This window comes from Mobula hypostoma, chromosome 24, assembly GCF_963921235.1.
Source record: "Mobula hypostoma chromosome 24, sMobHyp1.1, whole genome shotgun sequence".
Taxonomy (NCBI): domain Eukaryota; kingdom Metazoa; phylum Chordata; class Chondrichthyes; order Myliobatiformes; family Myliobatidae; genus Mobula; species Mobula hypostoma.
This window is the reverse complement of record NC_086120.1, coordinates 37,864,649-37,887,904: the sequence shown is the minus strand read 5'-3', so window position 1 is coordinate 37,887,904 and position 23,256 is coordinate 37,864,649. Positions and strand designations below refer to the sequence as shown.

Below are 23,256 nucleotides of genomic sequence, written 5' to 3'. Positions count from 1 at the left end.
TGTATAATGATACCCAGGTCTCATTGCACCTCCCCTTTTCCTAATTGGCCACCATTCAGATAATCTGTTTTCCTGTTCTTGCCACCAAAGTGGATAACCTCACACTTATCCACATAAAATTGCATCTGCCATGAATTTGCCCACTCACCTAACCTATCCAAGTCACCCTACATCCTCCTCACAGCTAACACTGCTGCCCAGCTTCGTGTCATCCACAAACTTGGAGATGCTGCATTTAATTCCCTCGTCTAAGTCATTTATATTGTAAACAACTGGGGTGACATGATTTTCCTTTCACAAATCCATGCTGACTTTGTCCGATGATTTCACCACTTTCCAAATGTGCTGTTATCACACCTTTGATGACTGACTCTAGCATTTTCCCCACCACCGATGTCAGGCTTACTGGTCTATAATTCCCCGGTTTCTCTCTCCCTCCTTTTTTAAAAAGTGGGGTTACATTAGCCACCCTCCAATCCTCAGGATCTAATAAAGAGTTTTGAAAAATTATCACTAATGCATCCACTATTTCTTGGGCTACTTCCTTAAGCACTCTGGGATGCAGACTATCTGGCCCTGGGGATTTATCTGCCTTTAATCTCTTCAATTTACCTAACACCACTTCCCTACTCACATGTATTTCCCTCAGTTCCTCCATCTCACTAGACCCTCAGTCCCCTACTATTTCTGGAAGATTATTTATGTCCTCCTTAGTGAAGACAGAACCAAAGTAGTTATTCAATTGGTCTGCCATGTCCTTGTTCCCCATGATCAATTCACCTGTTTCTGACAGTAAGGTACCCACATTTGTCTTAACCAATCTTTTTCTTTCACATTACATCATTCACGCAAAAACTTCATAGTGTATATGTGTAACACTCTGGTTCCATCGGCTGCACAAGTCTAGGGAAGACACCCTCCAGCCCCGCCAAGCATGGGAGATTGAAGTGCAAGCCCCCCCACCCCGCCCCAATCCCCGTTCGTGTGGATGCTGTGTTACAAATCAGTACCATGAAATAAGACAGTACACCGCATATAATTAAAAGATTTTGCTTTATAATTCTTAATTTGACTAAAGAGTTAGTAAAGAAAAGGCAAAAAAAGGGCCCATTTTAAATGAAACAGTCTAATGTGCACAAGTTGGAGCTCACTGTTTCCCCTTCGCCAATCCTCCTTCAATCTCCCTAGGCTTCATCAAATCATGGCCCCGCTCCGGGTTGACTCCTCCGACCTCTTCTCTCCGGCACCTTCTCTCCTCCCACACCTCAAAAACCCCAAGCCCAACCTTGGTGTCCCTCACCAGAGAAACCTCCCCGGAATCCACCCCTCCCCATTGGATGGCACACATTTCTTCTATTTCTTATCTTCAACAGTAGCCCAAACAAGCAGCTTACACAGAGAACAGAAAAAGTGAATGAAAAAAAAAACCAAGAACCATGTGAACCAGGGCATTACATATGCAAATATTTTTAATTAATGTCATGATTGATATCTTTGAAATTGATTCATGGATTTGACAAACTTGGCAGTAAGTTGGAAACACCCAGGATGTGGCAGTGGATGGACAAAATGAAATGTGCTTCTTGCTTCTTTCACTCAGACACAGAAATTATCTGGTGGTTTCTTTCAGTGGGACATGACTATTCCAGATCTTGTTATTGGCAGTGCAGATGACTCTCAAACCTTAAGTTTCTCCTGTCTACCTCAATCCCATTGTCTTCCTTCGCTATCAGGTCTGTACCACCGAGTCGTAGTTTTCTGTGTTGTTCCCCCTTCTACTCCTACCACTGTGGACAACCAGGGATGGGACAAGGTGGTGGAGAAAGCAGTCAGGATTCTGAAGCAGATCAAAAATGTGGGCGCTTTACAGATAAACTGATGGCAGAGGAATTTAAAAAAATATACCATGCCTGTCTTCATAGAAGATACAATAAATATTAATTATATTAGCAAATGTCTAGCAGGAACAAGGAACAGACAGACTAAGTATGATTAAAAAAACAGTACTAGAGTGGTTGGTGCGCTTGAACACTGACAAAGTTGTCAGACAGGAGTGAAAATAAACACCCTCAGACTGGCAGGCTGGGAGAAGAGGTATAACACAGTTCCTTAGTCATAAACTATATCAACAATTTGGCTGAGCAGACCAGATTCCATGTTTCCAAGTTTGTTGCTGATTAAAAAAGTAGATGGAGGATGTGAAAATACTTCAAGGTATTACAGATAACCTGAGTGAGTGCGTGAGTATTTAGCAGATGGAATGCAATGCAGAAAAAAGTGTAATGTCATCTACTTTGTGTACTTAAGAACTTGTAGTATTGATTCCCACCCACCTGGCTTCACCTCTCACTTTCCAGCTAACCTCTTTTCCCCTCTCCCACCCTCTAATTCGGTCATCTCTTGCCTACCTTCTCAGTCCTGAAGAAGGGTCTCAGGCCAAAATATTGACTGTTTACTCTTTTCTATAGCCTGACCACAGTTCCTCCAGCATTTTGTGCGCGCTGCTTTGGATTTCCAGCACCTTCAGACTTTCTCATGTTTGTAGTATTGATGTTCAAATGGACCGAGATGTGTGATTACAAAAACAAAAATCACTGAAGACTAATATACAGAATTGAAAAGAAAAGGAACTGGGGGCATCAGCCGTTTTTTTTATTAGAAGGCTTGATTGCAAGAGTAAGAACCTCTTCTGGCAATTGCATATGGCCTTGTTAATACTGCACCTGGAGTACAACCCTCAGTTTAGGTTTCTTAAACAAGAAAGGATGTATTAACCATCAAGGAAATACAACAAGCCATTCAAATGGTTCCAGGGATGGTAGGTTTGTTGTAAGAGAAGAAATCAAGGAGAATGGGACTGTATTCTTTAGAATTAAAATTAAGACATTACAAAAACAAAAAGGGCTACACAGGCTAGGTGCAGGGTGAATGTTTCGCTAGCTGACAAGGACTAGGGGCTGAGGCGAGGAGAAATTTCTTCACTCAAGAGGTAGTGAACCTTTGGAATTTCCTTGGGACCTACATTCAGTGTAAACCAAGATTACACCAAGCAGTACTGATGAAGGGTCTCGGCCTGAAATGTCAACTGTTTCTTCCTCTCTGTATATGCTGCCTGACCTGCTGAATTTGTCCAGCATGTTACGTCAATAAGATTTCTGCACATTAGGGGAATCAAAAGATATGCAGTTAGTGGCAGAAAATGGCATGGAGTTGGAACATCAGCCATGGAAAATAATAAGAGACAAAGCAAGTCAAATGTCCAGAAAGCCTACTCCAGCTCCCATTCTGTTGTTCTGACATACAATGGTGGAGAAATCTCATGGCTACACCCATTGCAATTTTCCATACAGCTCTTGTAAATCACCATTACTGCTTATAGAAATTTACCTGCAGGCAGCAGTAATTAACATATTATATAGCACATTGTAATCTGCCTCCAGAATTAATTACTCAACATGACCACAGAGTACGTTTAGAATTACAAATCAGGATTGGATTTTTAGGCAACATTTTTTAGCTGTAATCGTTGAGAAAAAATGTGTCCAGAAATAGAAGCTGGTGTAACTTGTGATTATTTTCCCAGGGACACAAATTGGAGTCATCTGATAGCAGGAAATCCGCTACTAAAATCTGTTATGCACGTCTTTGTACTCATTGTCAACTAAACATAGCAAAAGCAAGACAAGTTGAGGGACAAACTGCGATTCTCAAAGGGCTTACACAACAATACATGAAAGATCCCATCAAAGTACATAGTTTTGAAGTTGCAGGTGTTTTCAATTTCTCACTTAGATTTTAGATATGAAGACACGAGTCCTTGTTCAAATACAGTATGCATGGATAGGAAGAAAAACAGCACTGTGTTTCATTAGGATTCAGCTGAAGGCTGCTTCATTAACCTCTGACAGAAAATTGAAAAGCAATCATTATATTGAGAACAATGCCATTTCCTGATAATTTTCCACAGCATAACCTTCACATTTTAGTGAGCACAAATTCAATTTGGCAGAAATGTTGGAGCATTCAGTCCATGTTCTGTTCTTGCTGTTGCCACTGGGAAGAAGGTAGAGGAGCCTTATGTCCCACACCATCAGGTTTTTAAATAGTCATTATCACTCAACCATCAGGCTCTTGAACCAGAGAGGATTACGTCACTCACCTCAACTCTGAAGTGATCCTACGACCTAGGGACTCGCTTTCAAGGTCTCTACAACTCATGTTGTCAGTACTAAATATTAGTTATTATTAATACATTTTCTTTTTGTATTTGCACAATTAGCAATCTTTTGAATAGTTATTTATCCATATTTATATGTCGTCTTTCATTGATTCTATTGTCTTTATATCTACATGAATGCCCGCAAGAAAATGAATCCCTGGGTAGTATATGGTGATATCCTGGCTATAATATCATTAAACATCAATGATAGGTGATTAGACACTTATTTTGAAATATTATTCAATATTCACCCAAATAAAATTATTAACTGTAGAAATGCTATTTAACAATGTAACTGCCATTAGGCCTCTAAAGCCTGCTCTGCCATTCAACAACATTACACCTGATCTTTTACCCCAAAACTACTTTCCTGGCCTATCTCTACCTTGATTCCTCTAATATCCAGAAATCATTGCCAGGTATTGTGAGCAAGGGGTAACCTTAGTAATTACTAATGAAAATTTAAGATTTTAAAGATGAGCCTTATTTATCACATGTACATCAAAACATACAGTGAATTGTCTGGTTTGCGTCAAATCAAATCAGCGAGGATTATCGTCACATTCCCCCACCACGGAATGTGGAAGGAGACCACAGCACCAGTGAAAGGTACAAGCTCCTTACAGACAGCAGCAAGAATCAAAATCCGATCTTATAAGTTGGCGCTGTAAAGCATTGCCCTAACCACTACACTAAAGTGCTGCCCTCTAAATAACTGCTTCATTTATTGCAATGTGCTTTTCTCCCATATTGGATTCTCCCTGAATTCTATTTCATTCACTGGCCAAGAGAAGATGGACTCTGAAACTCCTTAATTTTGAAATAAATCTAACTACTAACCTGTTTTCAGCCTACAGTTCTCTTGTCCTCTAACATTAGTGAAATCTCAACACCTGAGTAATACCGCCAGCTATCTGTAATTGACAAGCTTTAGAAAAATAAACATATAACCTGTCCTGATGAAGGGTCTCGGCCTGAAACGTCGACCGTACCTCTCTCCAGCAACTTTGATGTGTGTTGATATAACCTTTCCTCATCTCTCACTAGAATGAGTGATCTTCCTTTAATCCCCACTCTTAACTTTCATCTCCTCTCACCTGCCTATTACCCATCGCCCTCCAGCGAGCTTCCTTCTGTCTCCCACCCCCCCCATCTACCTTTTTATTTGGCATCTTCCCCTTCTCAATTCTGCAAGTCCAACCCCAAAATATTGACTGCCTGTTCATTCCTACAGTTGCTGCCTGACCTGCTGAGTTCCCCTAGCATTTGCGTTGCTTTGAGTGATCATTTTGTCTAGAATAGAGTTTCAAGCATTCCTTTTTCTATACATGAGCAGAGACAGAAAAACTTCCCCCCCCCATTTTATGCAATTAGCACCCGATTTTATTTGTAGAGAGTCTATACTGTCTTTGTAAAAGGTAGTCACATTTGTAAAGGATGGTCAAAAAAGGGGGTGACACAGTAGTATGGCAGTTAGCACAACACTGGTACAGCACCATCAGTCTGGTGGTGCAGTGATGGTCAGTTCCACCACTGCCTATAAGGAGTTTGTATGTTTTCCCCATTTTGGCAAAAGTTTCCTTCCACATTTAAAGATATAGGAGTTAAATGTTAATTGGAACATTGTGTGCTCATTGGGCCAGAAGGGCATGTTATCATGCTGAATCGCTAAATAGCAATCATTTCTACAATAAATGATGAGATGATTGTGAACTCCAGTGAAATTGGTGGGGATCCTCAGCATTCTCAGTATTAATGAAGTAATCAATGTTCATTTGTTTTATGCTGTGTTTTTAACGTGAAACATCATGGTCTAGAGTTTTAAAAATAGTAATTTTAAACAGAAGCAATATAAGATTACAGTGAAAAAGAGGAATAAGTAGCTTAACTGTGCCTACTAATTATCCTTACAGGACTGATTTCTTACAGTAAAAAGCCACAAGAGGGCAGTATTATTCAAGACATCTTTCATGTATGTGTATGTTATTAGGCTTCTAAACCCTAATTACCGCCAGATTATTTAACCAAAAACTCTGGCACATTGAATTTATTATAATTAAAAGCTAAGAATGTAATTAAATGTTGGATCAGTGTAAATAGGAAGTAGTCAGATCTAAATCCAATTGCACAATGGCTTTACAAATGACCTCTTTTACCCTACTTTATATTGGAAGGCTCCTTTCACCCAAGAGTGAACACTATCCTTTTATCCTCAATAGCTCTTTTCAAAAGAACTGAGGAGCTTCAAAGGTTGCATGCTGAAACTCCCTTTGAATACCCTTTCTGAGTTTGACCCTCGATAGGCAAAGCCAGAATTCGGACAACCAGGATCCCTACAGAAGTGTTTGGCCCACCCTATTAACTTTCCAACCCATCTATAACATTCAGAGATATGAGAGGGCCTAGGCATGTTTTTAAATGCAGTTGCCTTTTTATTTCTGAAGCAGGAGGGTATTTAAATTAAAGCTTACATTTTGTTTTTATGGTGATATTTTTTCAACAATTTTACAAATGAATGAAGGCTAGTATTTATTGCTCATCCCCAATCAATTTTCTTGAGGTACTGCATTTCTTCAGATAAAGGCACTTCTTTTAACAGTGCTGCTGAGAAAGGACTTCCAGGATTTAGACCCAGTATCACTGCAGAAGAAGTAGTATTTTCAACTTAACATGCTGTGCTATTTAGGGAAGAGCCTGAAGACCAAGTCCATCTGGATAGTAGAGGTCATGGATTTAGGATGTGATCTCAGGGTAGTCTAGGGAGGTAATGGCAATGTATTTGGAAAGACTTGGTGGGGAGTATGAATTTTAGGAAGATGGACGATGTGCCATTTGAATGGGCAGCTTTGTCCTAGAATGGTGTTGTGCTTTTTGAGTGATGTTGGCTTGCACTCATCTGTGTAATATAAAATATACGATCACGGTCCTGACTTGTGCTTTGTCAGTAATGGAAAGGGCATACCATCAGCAGGTCAGTCACTCTCAACAGAATACACCAGCCTTCAGACTGTTCTTGTACCCATGGTATTTATTCAGCACTGGTCCATTTGAGATATTGGTCAACATTGACTCCTAAAATGTTAAATGATGGGAAACTTGAAAACAGCAATTGAATGTCAATTACTTAAGCAATTACATTCTACCTTGTTGGCCATGGCTAATGTTCTGTACTTCTGTGACATGAAGACCACTTATCAGCCTGTTAGAAACTAGTATACTGTAAGCTCCAATAATTAAGGGGTATACAGTGCTTTAGTAAAAGTAGTAGTATAGTATAAATATATGGAAAGGAACAGGCTTTAAAAAGCTCGACATGTAACACACAAGCAGGAATTAGTTTTGAAATTAAAAGATAGCTGCATTAAAACAGCACCAGTCTTCACCATGAAAGAAGTAAGTTATCAATCACAAGTCCCCTTAAAATGTTTGGGAACCTGATAGCCCCTTTGAATTTGTTTTTTTGATCCAAGTTTGGACAAGACCTGGAACAGTGAGTTCTTCATGAAACCCAAATGAGGCATCAGCGAGCAGGTGAATGAAATTGGTAATTGCCACTAGACAGCACTTTTGAATGACATATTCCATTACATTTACGGATGATTTAGAGTATGCTGATTTGGCCGAAATTGACCAGATTGAATTATCAAGTTTCTGATGAATGTGGCATACCTAGGCAATTTTATATTATTGGGTAGATGCCAACGCAGTAACTGTACTGGAAAAGCTTAGGTAGAGGCACAGCCATTTTCTATACTGCAGGCAAAATATCATCTCATCTCACAGCCTTTGATGCTGTCAGAGGTATTTCACAATATCACATGAAGTTAAAGTATTGACTTAATTCTGGCTTCTGTTCTAAAATTTAGAATTTTAGAGGACACTTAATTGGATTGTTAATTTGGCACCTTTTAATATGGCTCACCTTAACCTAACAAAAACAAATACCAGGACTCACCTTTGCTGAAAATGGAATAGTTATTGGATTATCCTCATCATCTCTCGCCAATCAAAGCGCTGAAATCATCAAGGCAGGATATGGAGGGCAAACAAGTGTTCAGCACCGTATATCAGCCTCTCACTCGCTGCCACTGGAGGTGCCTGTGTGGCGGTCTCCCGCTTGCTGCTTCAGAGGCAAGGTCTTTGGAGAGATCTCTCCTCCAACTCCCGATGCCGTCAGCAGATGGTTCAACACCAAGGTTTAATCAATGCAGATTTGGACTCTCAGGTTTATAATATGCTCTAGTTCGAGTCCCTCTTTCTGGTTACTACTTTTGGGCAAATTTTTGAATTGTGGCAGCTTGCAGATAATGAATACTGAGCTAAACAATACTGAAATATACCTTCTGATTTTGTGCTTTTTTGTTGTCATTTGCATGATTTTTTTGCACATGGGGGGAGGGGTTGATGTTTTCCTTTGAACTGGGTGGTCTTTTGGTTCTGTTTCGTGACTGACTGGGGAAAATGAATTTCAGTGCTGTATACATACCTTGATAATAAATGTACTTGAATCCTGTTAGTTAATTGCCCATTATTCACGACAAGTTGTGGAAGAACAAGAGAGCTTCAATCTGATTCATTGGTTACAACTGTTCTTTCTTCTGTATATTGCTCAATTTATTGTCATGTGTGCAAATAGAGTGAAAGACAGGTACAATAGGTACAGTCAACACAAAATATAAATTAGCTGCAACAGTGAAAAATGACTTCAAAACAAAAAACAAATCAGAGATAATACCATGATCATGAAAGATGTGGTCTGTAGTGTCTGTTGCTGCTTCAGAATAAATAATAACCTGATTGCTGCAGAAAAATAACTGTTTACAAACCAGGTGATGTAGGACTTCTGCCTTTTGTATTTCCGACCTGACGGGTTTCAGCGAGAAGTTGATGGGAATCCTTCGACAGATGCTTTTTTTTTTGAGACAGATCCTCCTGTAGATGGTATCAATGGTGGAGAGGACTGCCCCCATGATGGACCAATTTGTGTCAACCACTCTCTGTAGCATATGTCCCAGTGGATTGAAATTGCCATACCAACCCACAATGTAATCAGTCAGGATACAGAAAGCTCCTGCTGTTTATTACGGTCCAAATGCCAGTACTTAAGATGCAGAATGCAGATGATACTCAGATGCCAACCTCCAACCCATCGATGATGCCTTCACTGAAGCATGAGGATAGACCTACATTCAAAATCTTCAATGTACCACCTTGTCCCCGTGACATCACATTGTCCTTCAAACAATAAAGATTCAGTGTGACGCAATGGGACAAACTTCCATATCCAAAGGCAGGCATCAATAAAATTCCACACTGCTTTCAATGTACCAGACTAGTAAAGCCCTGGGACGACTTGAAGATCAAGACACCAGATCCAACACAAATCATTTGGCTTATAAGACAGCTGAGATCCTTCCCTACTCTTTGCTACCGAGACCAGAGTGTGTCTCAGGCATCTCCAGACACAGCAATGTTAATACCTCTGCAAATATTTCCAAATTTACCAGAACAGGCATCTCTCCCAGGCCACTATCCTCAGTATTGAGCTACACGTTGCTTCATGCCCAACACAATAAGACTCCTAAAACAGACACTACATTCTGAGTTATTAGGAAGACTTGTAGTAAAACTTGGATAATTTGGTAGCTGGCTCACATTGTTAACTGTGTTACCTTCCTATTTGCTGGGACCCCGTTTCACCTGCTCTCTTCCAAATTGCTAGGGCCCCAGATCCCATGCTCCCCTCCAACTCAATTTAGGCGTAGTTCATGTCCTCCAGACAATTCTTGTCTCCCTTTAAATCGAACAGTATGACTTATTACATTCCACCTGATCAATAGAAAGTTATAAAATTGTGTCACGTCTAAAAAAAGACATCATCCAATATTCCAGAAACCCTGCTACTAAAGTCCCAGACATGCTGTATTATTGGACTTTACTGACAAAGGAACGAAGAAAATCATAACGTGCTTAAATATTCTTTGAAACTTGATCAATTTTTTTTGAGGTGACCAAGGAGCTTGAAAGAGTAAGGCAGTAGAAGTTATCTTCAAGGCATTTAATAAGATACCTCATGGTAAGTTGTTTCAAAAATGAGATCCAGGGTGAATAACAAGGATGGATGAATTTTAGTGCCAACCAAAATGGTGGTGTATTATTGAAGTGATGACAGGACTTTCTTCCAAGGACTGCACTGTGATCATATTTGCAGCACAAGGTGATTAGAGGCAATTCAATCTGCATTGGCTCATGCCTTACCTGATGCAGACTCAACCTATCAATGTGTACTTCTGGATTTGGCTAGCATGGGCAGTGATGTTACCATCAAGTTACTCTTGACCACCATCTAGAACACATTCTGTCACTCAATATATGATTACTTTTTCCAAACATGCTCCACTTTCAGTAGCTGAGCAAGGATGGTTAGTAATACAATCAAAGACTTTAGCATGTTATTCAAGATTGTGTCATTCTTCAGTAAAAGTGTGAAGGAGAACAAAATGATTGTTACTCCAGATCAATGCAGCATAAAAAACCACAATAAGCATATAAAACAAATTAAACATAAAAGCAATCCTATAAACACAATGTGCAAGTCACAGTTGAATATGGCTGTATATAAATAAGATCACCATACATTCATAGACTGATTATACTCATCTATAAAAAGGTATGATTCAGGGAGGCCTATACTAAGACTTGACAGTTCTATGAAATAGCTTGAACATTCCAACTCCCAAGCTAACTGTGCACCTATCAAGTTATCACATATACTGTACATATTTTTACATTAGTGCAAGTCTCACAGAAATAGCTCTCAAATAGCAGGGGTAGGTAACCGTGGTTGACAAGGGTTTCTGGTTGGCTAGTGGTGTTCCTCAGGGGTCAGTAGGAACACCACTAGCCAATTGTTTGTCAATGATTTGGATAATGGTATTAATGGCTTTGTGGCAAAGTTTGCGGATGATACAGATAAGTGGAGAGGTAGGTAGTGCTGAGGAAGCAAAGCAATTGCAGAAGGACTTGGACAAATTGGAAGAATGGGCAAAATGTGGCAGATGGAATATGTTGGGAAATGTATGATATAATGCATTTTGATAAAGGGCAAAAATAGTGCAGACTATTATTAAATGAGGAGAAGGTTCAAACATCAGAGGTGCAGAGGAACCCTTGTGCAAGACTCCCAGGAGGTTAATTTACAGGTTTAGTCTGTGGTAAAGGCGGCAAATGAAACATTGGCATTTATTTCAAGGGGAATAGAATACAAAAGCAAGGAGATAATGCTGAGCCTTTATAAGACACTAGTCAGGCCGCACTTGGGAGTATTGTCGACAGTTTTGGGCCCCATATCTCAGAAAGGATATGTTGTCATTGGAGAGAGTCCAGCGGTGCACAAGGGTGATTCCAGGAATGAAGAGGTTAACATTTAAGGAACATTTGGCAGCTTTGGCCTGTACACAATGTAATTTAGAAGAATGTGGGGCAATTTCATTGAAACCTACCAAATGTTGAAAGGAAATTGAGGGGCAACCTTTTAGAACAGAGGTAAGGAGGAATTTTTTTTTAAGCCGGAGAGTAGTGACTCTGTGGAATGCTCTACCAGCGACTGTGATAGAGGTCAAGTCTGTGGATATATTTATGGCGTAAGTTGATAGATTCCTGATTGGTTAGGACATCAAAGTATATGGTGAGAAGGCGGTAGTATAGGGTTGAGTGGGATCCAGGATCAGCCATGATGGAATGGCAGAGGAGATTCGAGAGAGTAGAATTAGGCCATTCTGACCAATGTCTTATGGTCTCTTGGATTAATTTGCACACAATAGATTCAAAAATTTGCAATTCAGGTCTCCAATTTAAACTTCCTCAAAGTGTAGACTGGTGAGGATTTCTGACCGACATCAGCTCCACGTTGCAACTCAAATATAACCTGTCTACCGTCCATCTCCAGTCAACCTGGACTTCCTACATGAAGCTACATGGAACATCACAAGGGTTAGAGGCTCCATAAAACACCTCACCACCAAATTACCAAACTGAAGAAATTCTCAACTTTCACATTCCACACAAAAGTACTACTACCATATTGAACTTGTATTCTGTGAACATTTAGTGCAGAGGTTCCCAGTCTTCCCAACACTAGGCGGGGAACGGCTTTAGTGGATGTACATGGAATGATCACATAAGCAGTCTGTGCTGAAGTCCAAAGGTCAAATTCAAATGATTTGCAACTTTTGAAAAAAGTTCAAAATATTTCACTGTTTTTACCCTGTTTGGTCTCCATTGATACCAATAGGAGGCCTGGCACCAAATATTTGAAGTGATGCCTGGCTCAATTTTTAAATCTCATTGTGTGAATACATTGACTAATGTTAATGTGAAATGCCTTTGGCATCACTCTAGATGCTGTTAATTTTCTGAGCTTGTAGAAAGTGGTCCATCACAACACAAACTCTATTAATGAGATACTATCCACACTTAAATTTGCATATATATGCAATGTAGACATTACTAAATCTGAAGCTTTAAAATGCAATTTTAGCATAGGCCTAATTTATATGATGTCTTGGTCACTCCCTCAGCTAAAAGGTTCAGAAGGTATTTAAACTCTGCATTGTTTGATCTAGGCTGATCTCCTCACCGTATCTATTACCAAAACTGCACTGAGCACATGTAGTACAACATCTAATAATGCTTTCGTCTATTCTTCAGCCATGAAGCAATTTGTATCTTCTACTTCGTTGAATCAAGTACTCTTGGTGGACTCCAGAATTCTCAGCATACCCACTAATTCAAAAATCAAACAGAGATTCTGCATATGCTGGAGGAAATCAGCAGATTATGCAGCATCTATGGATAGGAATAAACAGCCGAACTTTTGAACAGAGACCCAATTCTGATGAAGGGCGTCAGCCTGAAACATCAACTATTTATTCCTTTCCATAGATGCTGCCTGACTTGCTGAATTCCTCCTGCATTGTGTGTGTAAAAAAAAAATCTATACTCAATTGCTCCTGCATCTCTCCCCTAAAATTGGGCATTGGGCAAGGTGGCAAAGAACAAATTAAAACAAAAAGAAAGCATAAAGAGAAACTTTGAAAAAGGACACAATAGAATAAATAAAAACAGCAAAAGACAGTATAAAATCATTTAAAAAATTGTAGGGGAAAGAAAATGAGAGGGAACTGCTAGGTTTATGTCCATCAATATTTTTTTCCAGAACAGTTGAATTAGAATTTTATATAAAGTTTAAATTTCATTCTGAATGTCACATCTTCAACACAAAACTATGAACCACATATATTTAAGTATCAATCTTCAGTGGACATGATACAAAGATGAGCACAGATTATGACTGAATTTAGTACTATATTTTGAAAGTTTATTAAATGGGTGAACTGGTTATTGACAGAATATGAATAAAGGAAATGCCAAATATTAAACTGCACACAGATGTTTACTTCCATCCAAACTACTCTAGTCCAATAAATCAAGCAGGAAAAAATATGAAAAAATATCTAAGTCATGTTAACTTTTCCACATTTATTTCATCCTACGCAATAGTAAGGTACGTTATAGCAATTCTAATCAATCATAGGAATGTAATGAAAGTCAAGGTGAGAAGGGGTTAATTTGCCACATGGGTATGAAAGTTACTTGCACATGTTGCGAGTTAGCCAATACAGGTTACATTTTTTTGGATGTCAGTACTTTTATCAACCTTTGACAATCTGAGAAAACAAAGCCATACACAATAGTTGCATACCATCATCCAAGGCTGCTAGCTTCTGATAAACATTTCTTCCAGTCATCAAGAATCAAATATTTATTCAGTAAGCAAACCCACGAATTCTTAGCAAACCTTCACTTTCTCAACCTTTCAACAGGTTTTACACATCAATTAAATGTCAAATTCAGCTATCAATATTAACAACCTCAGTTACCATACATGTTCCATTGCTCATATGGATAAGGAAATTTACACCTTCATCTCCGGTGGGAGGTTTACTCAAATGGCAGGAAGAGGATAGTTTAAAGATTTACAGTAACTTGATACAGTATTCAGTCCCCACAAAGATTTTCACATTCTGTCTTTTCTAAATTTAAAATATTGAAGTTAAGTTTGAGCTAATCTACAAGACATTGTGCATATCAAAAGAAAAATTCCAAATCCTGTCAACAATTTACTAAAGATTAAAAACCAAAATTGAGGCTGAAAACATATTCATCTCCTTTGTAATTACTACACCAACTTTCCTCAGGAGCAATATACAGTATTACCATACCAACTCCCCCAATTTGTTGACGTAGAAAATTGGAGGATCACCTGAATAAATTCCTCCTCGCTCTGTAATGAGCAACAGCATGGTAGAAAAGAGCATTCAAGACAAGTCAGGGACATGATAATAGAGAAGCACAAATCTGGGGAAAGGTACAAGACCATCTCAACGGCACTGAACATACCGCAGAGCTCTGTGCAGTTAAACATGAAAAAGTGCAAATATGGAACCACAGCCACACTGCTTAAGGTCAGGCCACCCCTTTAAACCCAATCGCCAGACAAGAATGGCACTTATAAGAGTGGCTACAGTGATGCTAACAGTCAATCTGAGTGAGCTGAAGTCGTCCGTGGCTGCAACTGGAGATGAAGTTCATGGCTCTACAGTCTCAAAGGCCTTGTACAAAAAGGGTATTTATGGAAGAGTTGCAAGGAAGAAACCTTGGCTAAAAAAAACCTTTGCTCGTAAAGACTTTGCAGTGTATCACTTAGAAGATACTGCTAAGATGTGAAAGAAGGTCTTGTGGTCAGACAAGAATAAAGTGGTACTTTTTGGCCACAATACTAAGTGGTACGTGTGGCACAAATCTAATACTGTGCATTAGCCAAGTAACACAATCCATACTGCAAAATATGGTGGGAAAAAAAACCATGCATTTCAGCAGCAGGGTCTGGAAATTTGGTCAGGATTGATGGGAAGTTGAATGCTGCTAATTACAGAGAGATCCTAGATAAAAACCTGCCAGCCTCTGCCAGAAAGCTTAAACTGGGGCAGAATTTCATCTTTTAGCAGGATAACAACCAGAAGCATACTGCCAGAGCAAACATGGAGTGGCTTCAAAATAAAAAAAAAATTATGTCCGCTGTTCTCCAAGTAACCTGGCACAGTTTGAGCAATTTTGCAAAGAGGAATGGGCAAATCTTACGCCATCACGTCATGCAAAGCCAAGAGACTTGTCCAAAAAGATTGCTGGCTGTAATAGCTGTAAGAGGTAGTTCAACTAAGTAGTGAGCAAAGGGGATGAATACTTTTGAATTGCTGACATTTCAGTTTTTGAATTTTTAGTTTCCTGAGCTTTACAATTTTCCATTTTTTAGGGCTCTACTGGGGAAAAATAGGAGCATGTGATTCACAAGTAAAATTTCTCAGCTAAATTGATCAAAATCTCTGGTTGTAATATTCATTTATGTGAAGGATTGAGGGCTGAATACTTTTACAAGGCACTGTGTACACAAGTATTCTCAAGTATTACTTCATCAAATATTTCATCAGAAAGTAGTACTACTAATTGAGAAAAAGCTGTAACTGAACTTGGGGGAAAAATGCAAAATTTACAGGTGAAATTGATAAAATCAAAAATTTTTAATGTGAATTCAGACACAGGTATTGCATACTGTTGAGGCAGTGTGGCAACATGAATTTGAAAATATTACCTAATTTCATCTTGAATCATTTAGCAATTAAGATTTAGCAGGAAAAATGCATAACAATTAACAGTGATGGCCAAATACTGCAAACTATCCTCAGTCTATACAAAAATTACATATTTCCAAATCAGATACATTGTCATGAGGATTTCACCAAAAGCAAAACTGACAATAATTGTACTGCTTTCCCATATCAATCACTAGCATAAAATTAACATGCAGTGTCACTAGGGCCAACATTTCAAACTCTGGTGAGCAAGGATCATTCATTTTAAAGATTAAAAAGGCAGAAACCGCAAGCAACAAAAGTAACCATGTTATTTGGGCCTTTTCTTTTCTGGACAAATAGGCAGCAAAAAATATTGGCAATCTAAGTTCCATAAACAATGGCACTAAAAGTACAATAGTAACACGTTGTGCTATAAATACATTCACACAGAAAACTAGGAATTGTAGCCTACAAAGCAAGAAAATAAAGTGTTGAAGACTAGAGATCATGCACGATCTTACCAGTAATACTAAAGAGGGAAAGTTGAAGAATATTTTTGAGGTCAATAATTGAGCTTTAGGAAATCACTGAAGTATACTCAATATTTCTCATATTGAATTTGGAATGATTTCTCAAATGAAAACCAGAGTGAGTTGGTGGTTTACAGGTGTGAGGAGGTCTGCAGTCCCAGTCCCATTTAAAGAGAACTAATAAGCCATTCATCCTAAATAGATGGCTTCAACAAAAATTACTGGATTCAGACCAGCTAGTGGTGGAATCAGATTCCTTAAGCCCATGATGGCAGCAACCTAGATTTTTCTGATGGAATTTGCACAATTGTTTTCCCCTCAAATTACCTTCAAGGGCCTGAAAACACTGACCGACTGGTTTGATTGAACTGACGTATATGACTAACTATAAAATTGGTATGGAAGCATATTAGTTGCTGCCTCTGGGTAGATTCCCATCACCTATATCAGAACAAAGATTACTGCTTTGATTTAACTATTGCACTGCCTAACCATCAGACAGTGGGTAATCCTATCCTGTTTCCATGATAACCATTGAAATATAAATGAGATAGACTGGAGTATTATCCAAATCACTAAAGGAAGCCAGACCCCCTTGCCCATTTGCCACAACCATTGAATTTAGCAATATACTTTTGTAAACTATCACTTCTTTGGGTATGCATCAATTAGAGGGAATAATATGACAACATTAGAGAAATTCACTAGCATCACACTACATACATTAGAAGCCAGTCTGAAAATTTTAACATGCAGGATTAAAAACATGAGAATAGTGAGGCAGCATTCTTACTGTTGACCATGTGTGACAAGGGTATTTACAAATTCCAGCCAAAATAATTATGGTAATCTATAATTTATATAAAGTAGGACGATAAATATTAGATGACTGTTTAACAGAACATAGGTTCCAATCTAATTGTTAAGAAAAAGCAAATCTTTACCAGGAACATTTTAGTCCAGTTTACACAGGTGAGATAGGCCTAGAACTTTACATTGTTCCTTTAATTGACTGCTGGTGCCAGCGGCATTACACTGTAGTTAAAAGGCACCAGCAGTTAAATTGTTAAACAGTTTTTCCTGTAGATCCAAATGACCTAGGATCCAGGCATAGATCAAATATTTGAATCGTGTTGAAGGTGACATTCTTTATACCAACTTGAAAACCCGTCCACTTTGCAATCTTGCTTAAAGTTGTGTAGGTCTCTTCCTAAGAGGGGAGAAAGTGATCTTGACTAATTTTGATATCAATCAGAACAAAGAAAAATGAATAAGTAAATAGGAAGTATGACACAATATGTCAAAGAAATCAAGTTCCCATTAAATGTTTTCTGCATATGTTAACTCAATGGACTGTCACCCAAATTAAATCATGCAAATTACAAATAATTCCCAACACAGAAGTTTGAATTTTGTGTACCGCACCTAAATTTGCACCCAAAGTGATCCAATTATTTCAAAATCTTTCAATGAGCCACTATTCTAAAAAATATGGTACACCGAGCAGAATAAATAATGACCTTCCTATCAGCCACTATCACCTTTTAAATCATGCACCACTTCTTTGTTCCCAATATTCTGAAACTAGGCAATCTACGTTTTTCATCACTAATCTCCTTTCACTGTATAAAGTTTTACAGTTAGCTTTATTGTTTGCTGCAAGTTCATTCTCATTTTTATTCTTGCTTATTCAATCACTTTGGCTATGCTAAATTCCAAACTGCTCCCAATCTTCAGGACTGATGATTCTTCAGGCAGTTATACATCTCCTCTTTGCACCTAACACCATGTCTAATATCGCTTACAACCCACAAATGAACCAATTTTCCTAATTTTGGTAGGAATTCCTATGTGCATTCTTTAAATATTATTCATTGCCTAATTATAGTCAATCCATTTAGCAAAACTGCTCACTCCCCTTCCAAATCCATCATAACCAACTAAATGTGAACTCCATTGAAATGCTCATTACCATATCATGGTCACTTTTCTTTAAGAGAACACAAGCCCACAATTATTCCTTTCAAATTACTGTGTTAGGGATTTGGAGCTGCAGCTTGATGACCTACTGCTTATTAGGGAAAGTGAAGAGGTGATAGATAAGAGCTACAGGGAAGTAGTCATCCCAGGCTACAGGGGTCAGAAAACTGGGTGACTGTCAGGAGAGGGAAGGAAAATGCTCGGATAGTGGAGAGCACCCTTGTGGCTGTCCCCCTCAGCAACAAGTATCTCGTTTTGGATGCTGTTGAGGGGGATGACCTGACAGGCGAAGGCCACGGTGACCAGGTCTCTGGCACTGAGCCTGGCGCTGTTGTGCAGGAGAGAAGGAGGGAGAAGAGGAATGCAATAGTCATAGGGGATTCCATAGTCAGGGGAACAGACAGGGCATTCTGCAAGCCTGATAGAGATACCCGCATGGTGTGTTGCCTCCCAGGTGTCAGGTCACGGGATGTCTCGGATCGGGTCCTCTGAAGGGAGAGGGCGAGCAGCCAGCTGTCTTGGTACATGTTGGTACCAATGACATAGACAGGAAAAGGGAGGAGGTCCTGAAGAGAGATTTCTGGGAGTTAGGAAGGAAGCCAAGAAGCAGGACCTCCAGGGTAGTAATCTCAGGATTGCTACCTGTGCCACGTGCTAGCGAGGGCAAGAATAGTAGGATCAGGCAGATGAATGTGTGGCTGAGAGACTGGTGCAGGGGGCAGGGGGCAGGGCTTCAGATTCTTGGATCATTGGGATCTCTTCTGTATGACCTGTTCAAAAAGGACGGGTTACACCTGAACCCAAAGGGGACCAATATCCTGGTGGCAAGGTTTAATAGAGCCATTAGGGAGGGTTTAAACTAATTTGGAGGGGAAAGGGAACTGGAATGATAGCGCAGAGGAGGGGGAAAACAGAAATAAATCTAAAATAGTGAGCAGTAAGATGTCAAGAAGGACAGGCAGGTGATGTGCAATAAAGTTACACAGCAATCAAAGCAAAAAATACCAAATACTGGACTTAAGGTGTTATACTTAAATGCAGGCAGCATAAGGAATAAGGTGGATGATCTTGTCGTACAGCTACAGATTGGCAGGTGTGATATTGTGGCCATCACTGAGACGTGGCTAAAGGATGCATGTCTCTGGGAGCTGAACATCCAAGGATACATGGTGTATCGGAAGGATAGGCAGGTAGGCAGAGGGGGTGGTGTGGCTTTATTGGTAAGAAATATTAAATCATTAGAAAGAGGCGACATAGGATTGGAAGGTACAGAATCTTTATGGGTTGACTTAAGAAATCGCAGGGGTATATGGACCCTGATGGCAGTTATATACAGGCCTCCTAACAGCTGCAATGATGTGGACTACAAATTACAACAGGAAGTAGAAAAGGCTGGTCAGAAGGGCAGTGTTATGATAATTGTGGGGGATTTTAACACGCCAGTGGATTGGGAAAATCAGGTCGGCACTGGATCTCAAGAGAGAGAATTTGTAGAATGTCTACGAGATGGCTTTTCAGAACAGCTTGTTGTTGAGCCCACAAGGAGATCGGCTGTTCTGGATTGGGTATTGTGTAATGAACCAGAGGTGATTAGAGAGATTGAGGTGAAGGACTCCTTAGGAGGCAGTGATCATAACATGATTGAGTTCACTGTGAAATTTGAGAAAGAGAAGCCAAAATCCGATGTGTCGGTATTTCAGAGGAGTAAAGGAAATTACAGTGGCATGAGAGAGGAACTGGCCAAAGTTGACTGGAAAGGGACACTAGCGGGAAGGACGGCAGAGCAGCAGTGGCTGGAGTTCATGCGAGAAGTGAGGAAGGTGTAAGACAGATATATCCCAAAAAAGAAGAAATTTTCGAAAGAAAAAAGGATGCAACCGTGGCTGACAAGAGAAGTCAAAGCCAAAGTTAAAGCAAAGGAGAAGGCATACAAGGAAGCAAAAATTAGTGGGAAGACAGAGGATTGGGAAGTTTTTAAAAGCTTAAAAAAGGAAACTAAGAAGGTCATTTAGAGGAAAAAGATTAACTATGAAAGGAAGCTAGCAAATAATATCAAAGAGGATACTAAAAGCTTTTTCAAGTATATAAAGAGTAAAAGACAGGTGAGAGTAGATATAGGACCGAAAGAAAATGATGCTGGAGAAATTGTAATGGGAGATAAGGAGATGGAGGAGGAACTGAATGAGTATTTTGCATTAGTCTTCACTGAGGAAGACATCAGCAATATATCGGACACTCCAAGGGTGGCAGGGAAGACAAGTGTGCGCAGTCACAATTATGACAGAGAAAGTACTCAGGAAGCTGAATAGTCTAAGGGTAGATAAATCTCCCAGATCAGATGGAATGCATCTTCATGTTCTGAAGGAAGTAGCTGTGGAGATTGCAGAGGCATTAGCAATGATCTTTCAAAAGTCAATAGATTCTGGCATGGTTCCAGAGGACTGGAAGATTGCAAATGTCACTCCACTTTTTAAGAAGGGGGCAAGGAAGAAAAAAGGAAATTATAGACCTGTTAGCTTGACATCGGTGGTTGGAAAGTTGTTGGAGTCGATTGTCAAGGATGAGGTTACAGAGTACCTTGACGCATATGACAAGAATCGCAGAACTCAGCATGGTTTCCTTAAAGGAAAATTCCGCCTGACAAACCTATTGCAATTTTTTGAGGAAATTACAAGTAGGCTGGACAAGAGAGGTGCAGTGGATGTTGTGTATTTGGATTTTCAGAAGGCCTTTGACAAGGTGCCGCACAAGGCTGCTAAACAAGGTAAGAGCCCATGGAACTACGGGAAAGTTACATACCGGGATAAAGCGTTGGCTGATTGGCAGGAAACAGAGAATGGGAATAAAGGGATCCCATTCTGGTTGGCCGCCAGTCACCAGTGGTGTTCCACAGGGGTCCGTGTTAGGGCTGCTTATTTTACGTTGTACATCAACGATTTGGATTATAGAATAGGTGGCTTTGTGGCTAAGTTTGCTAATGATACAAAGATAGGTGGAGGGGCTGGTAGTGCTGAGGAAACAGAGTCTGCAGATAGATTGGGAGAATGGGCAAAGTGGCAAATGAAGAAGATACAAAGAAGTTGGAAAGTGTATGGTTATGCACTTTGGTAGAAGAAATAAACAGACTATTATTTAAATGGGGAGAGAATTCAAAGTTCTGAGATGTAACGGGACTTGGGAGTCCTCGTGCAGGATACCCTTAAGGTTAACCTCCAGAATGAGTCGGTGGTGAAGAAGGCGAATGCAATCTTGGCATTCATTTCTAGGGGAATAGAGTATAGGAGCAGGGATGTGATGTGAGGCTGTATAAGGCACTGGTAAGACCTCACTTGGAGTACTATGTGCAGTTTTGGGCTCCTTATTAAAGAAAGGATGTGCTGATGTTGGAAAGCGTTCAGAGAAAATTCACTAGAATGATACCGGGAATGAGAGGGTTAACATATGAGGAACGTTTGCCCGCTCTTGGACTACCCGAAACTTAACATAAGGGCTAATACACACAAAATGCTGGAACTCAGCAGGTCAGGCATCATCTATGGAAATGAATTCCAAGTTAACATTTTGAGCTGAGACCGTTCTTCAGCACTGAGAAGGAGTGGGGGTTGGGGGGAGATGCCAGATTAAGAAAGACAGGGAGAGGCGAAGGAGCGCTGGAAAGTGATAGATGAAGCCAGGAGGGTGGGAAAGGTCAAGGGCTGGAGAAGGAGGAATCCAATAGGAGAGGAGAGTAGACAATAGGAGAAAGTAAAGGAAGAGGAGTCACAGGGGAAAAGGTGCCCCTTTGTGCCATTGTTGATTCACATACCAACACTTGAGTTGAAGCCTTTTCCGTTCAGAATAATGGAATAATCGAATTCATAGTATTCCTTACATTAGATAAAGCCAGGTTTGCCTCAATTATCGATGATCCCTCCCATCCATCCAACAATCTCTTTGACTCTCTACCATTAGGCAGGAGGCAACATAGCATTAGGACAAAGAATGTTAAGATGGGAAATAGCATCTTCCCCCAGCGCACAAGACTACTGAACTCCCTGCCACCACCCATGTCTTATCCTATATGAAGCATAAATAGCATTATATTGTTTACTTTTTAAAACTTGTGTCGTAAATGTACCTTATTATTTGTTAATTCATTTGTGGTATTATTACCATGTATGCTGTGTGACAGTAACTTGGGCAGGAGGAATGTTGTTTTGCTTGGTGGTATAAATGTGTATGACTGAATGACAGTAAACTGAAACTGGTAGTCAAGAATATTATTGAAAATGACTGACACTGAAATTCTATACTATCAGGTGCCAATTTGTGGATGTAACAGATCAGATGGCTTAGATCACAGAGGAAGGACTCTTTTACTGCCTAACATTTAACTGAAGCACGATCACTACAACTTATTATTTGGTTATCACTTTGCTTTCTATGGGATGTTACTGTGCACAAATCAGTTGCTATCTTGTTTACATTGCACTAGTGTCCATACCTGGAAAGTAGCTCACTGACTGCAAATTTTAATTTAATCAGAACTAAAACTTTTTTTGGACATTTTGATCTTAGAAAGAAATACTATATCCTCCCAAAAATACACTGATATTGCTGTGTCATTTAAGAGAGATCGATCAACATGCGAGTTTAGCAAATCAGGATACGAGACTGGAACTTTTAAAACAGAAAATTTCAAATAAAGTATGAACTTAGTTGTTCAAATAAAGAAACACCAACCTTTCATGGAGGTGGTATCAAATCAGTTAGAGTTTCGCTGCCTGATATTTTGATCCTTGTGATTTGTGGCTGAATTGCTTTTCCTGTCGAAGAAATTAGGAATTAGTTAACA

At 39.5% G+C, this 23,256-nt stretch overlaps 1 protein-coding gene across 1 annotated transcript in view; it reads right to left on the bottom strand.

Annotated features, from left to right (window-relative positions):
• Nucleotides 1-13,586: 13,586 nt before the first annotated feature.
• The window catches only part of bsg (basigin), a 30,943-nt gene continuing 21,273 nt past the window's right edge, over nt 13,587-23,256 (bottom strand). Inside the window, exons 7-8 of the mRNA XM_063032378.1 lie at nt 23,145-23,227; nt 13,587-17,652 (exon numbers count right to left, since the gene is read on the bottom strand). Coding sequence (XP_062888448.1) covers nt 23,167-23,227 — 61 coding nt within the window. The 3' untranslated portion in view covers nt 13,587-17,652; nt 23,145-23,166. The remainder of the gene's footprint in view (nt 17,653-23,144; nt 23,228-23,256) is intronic.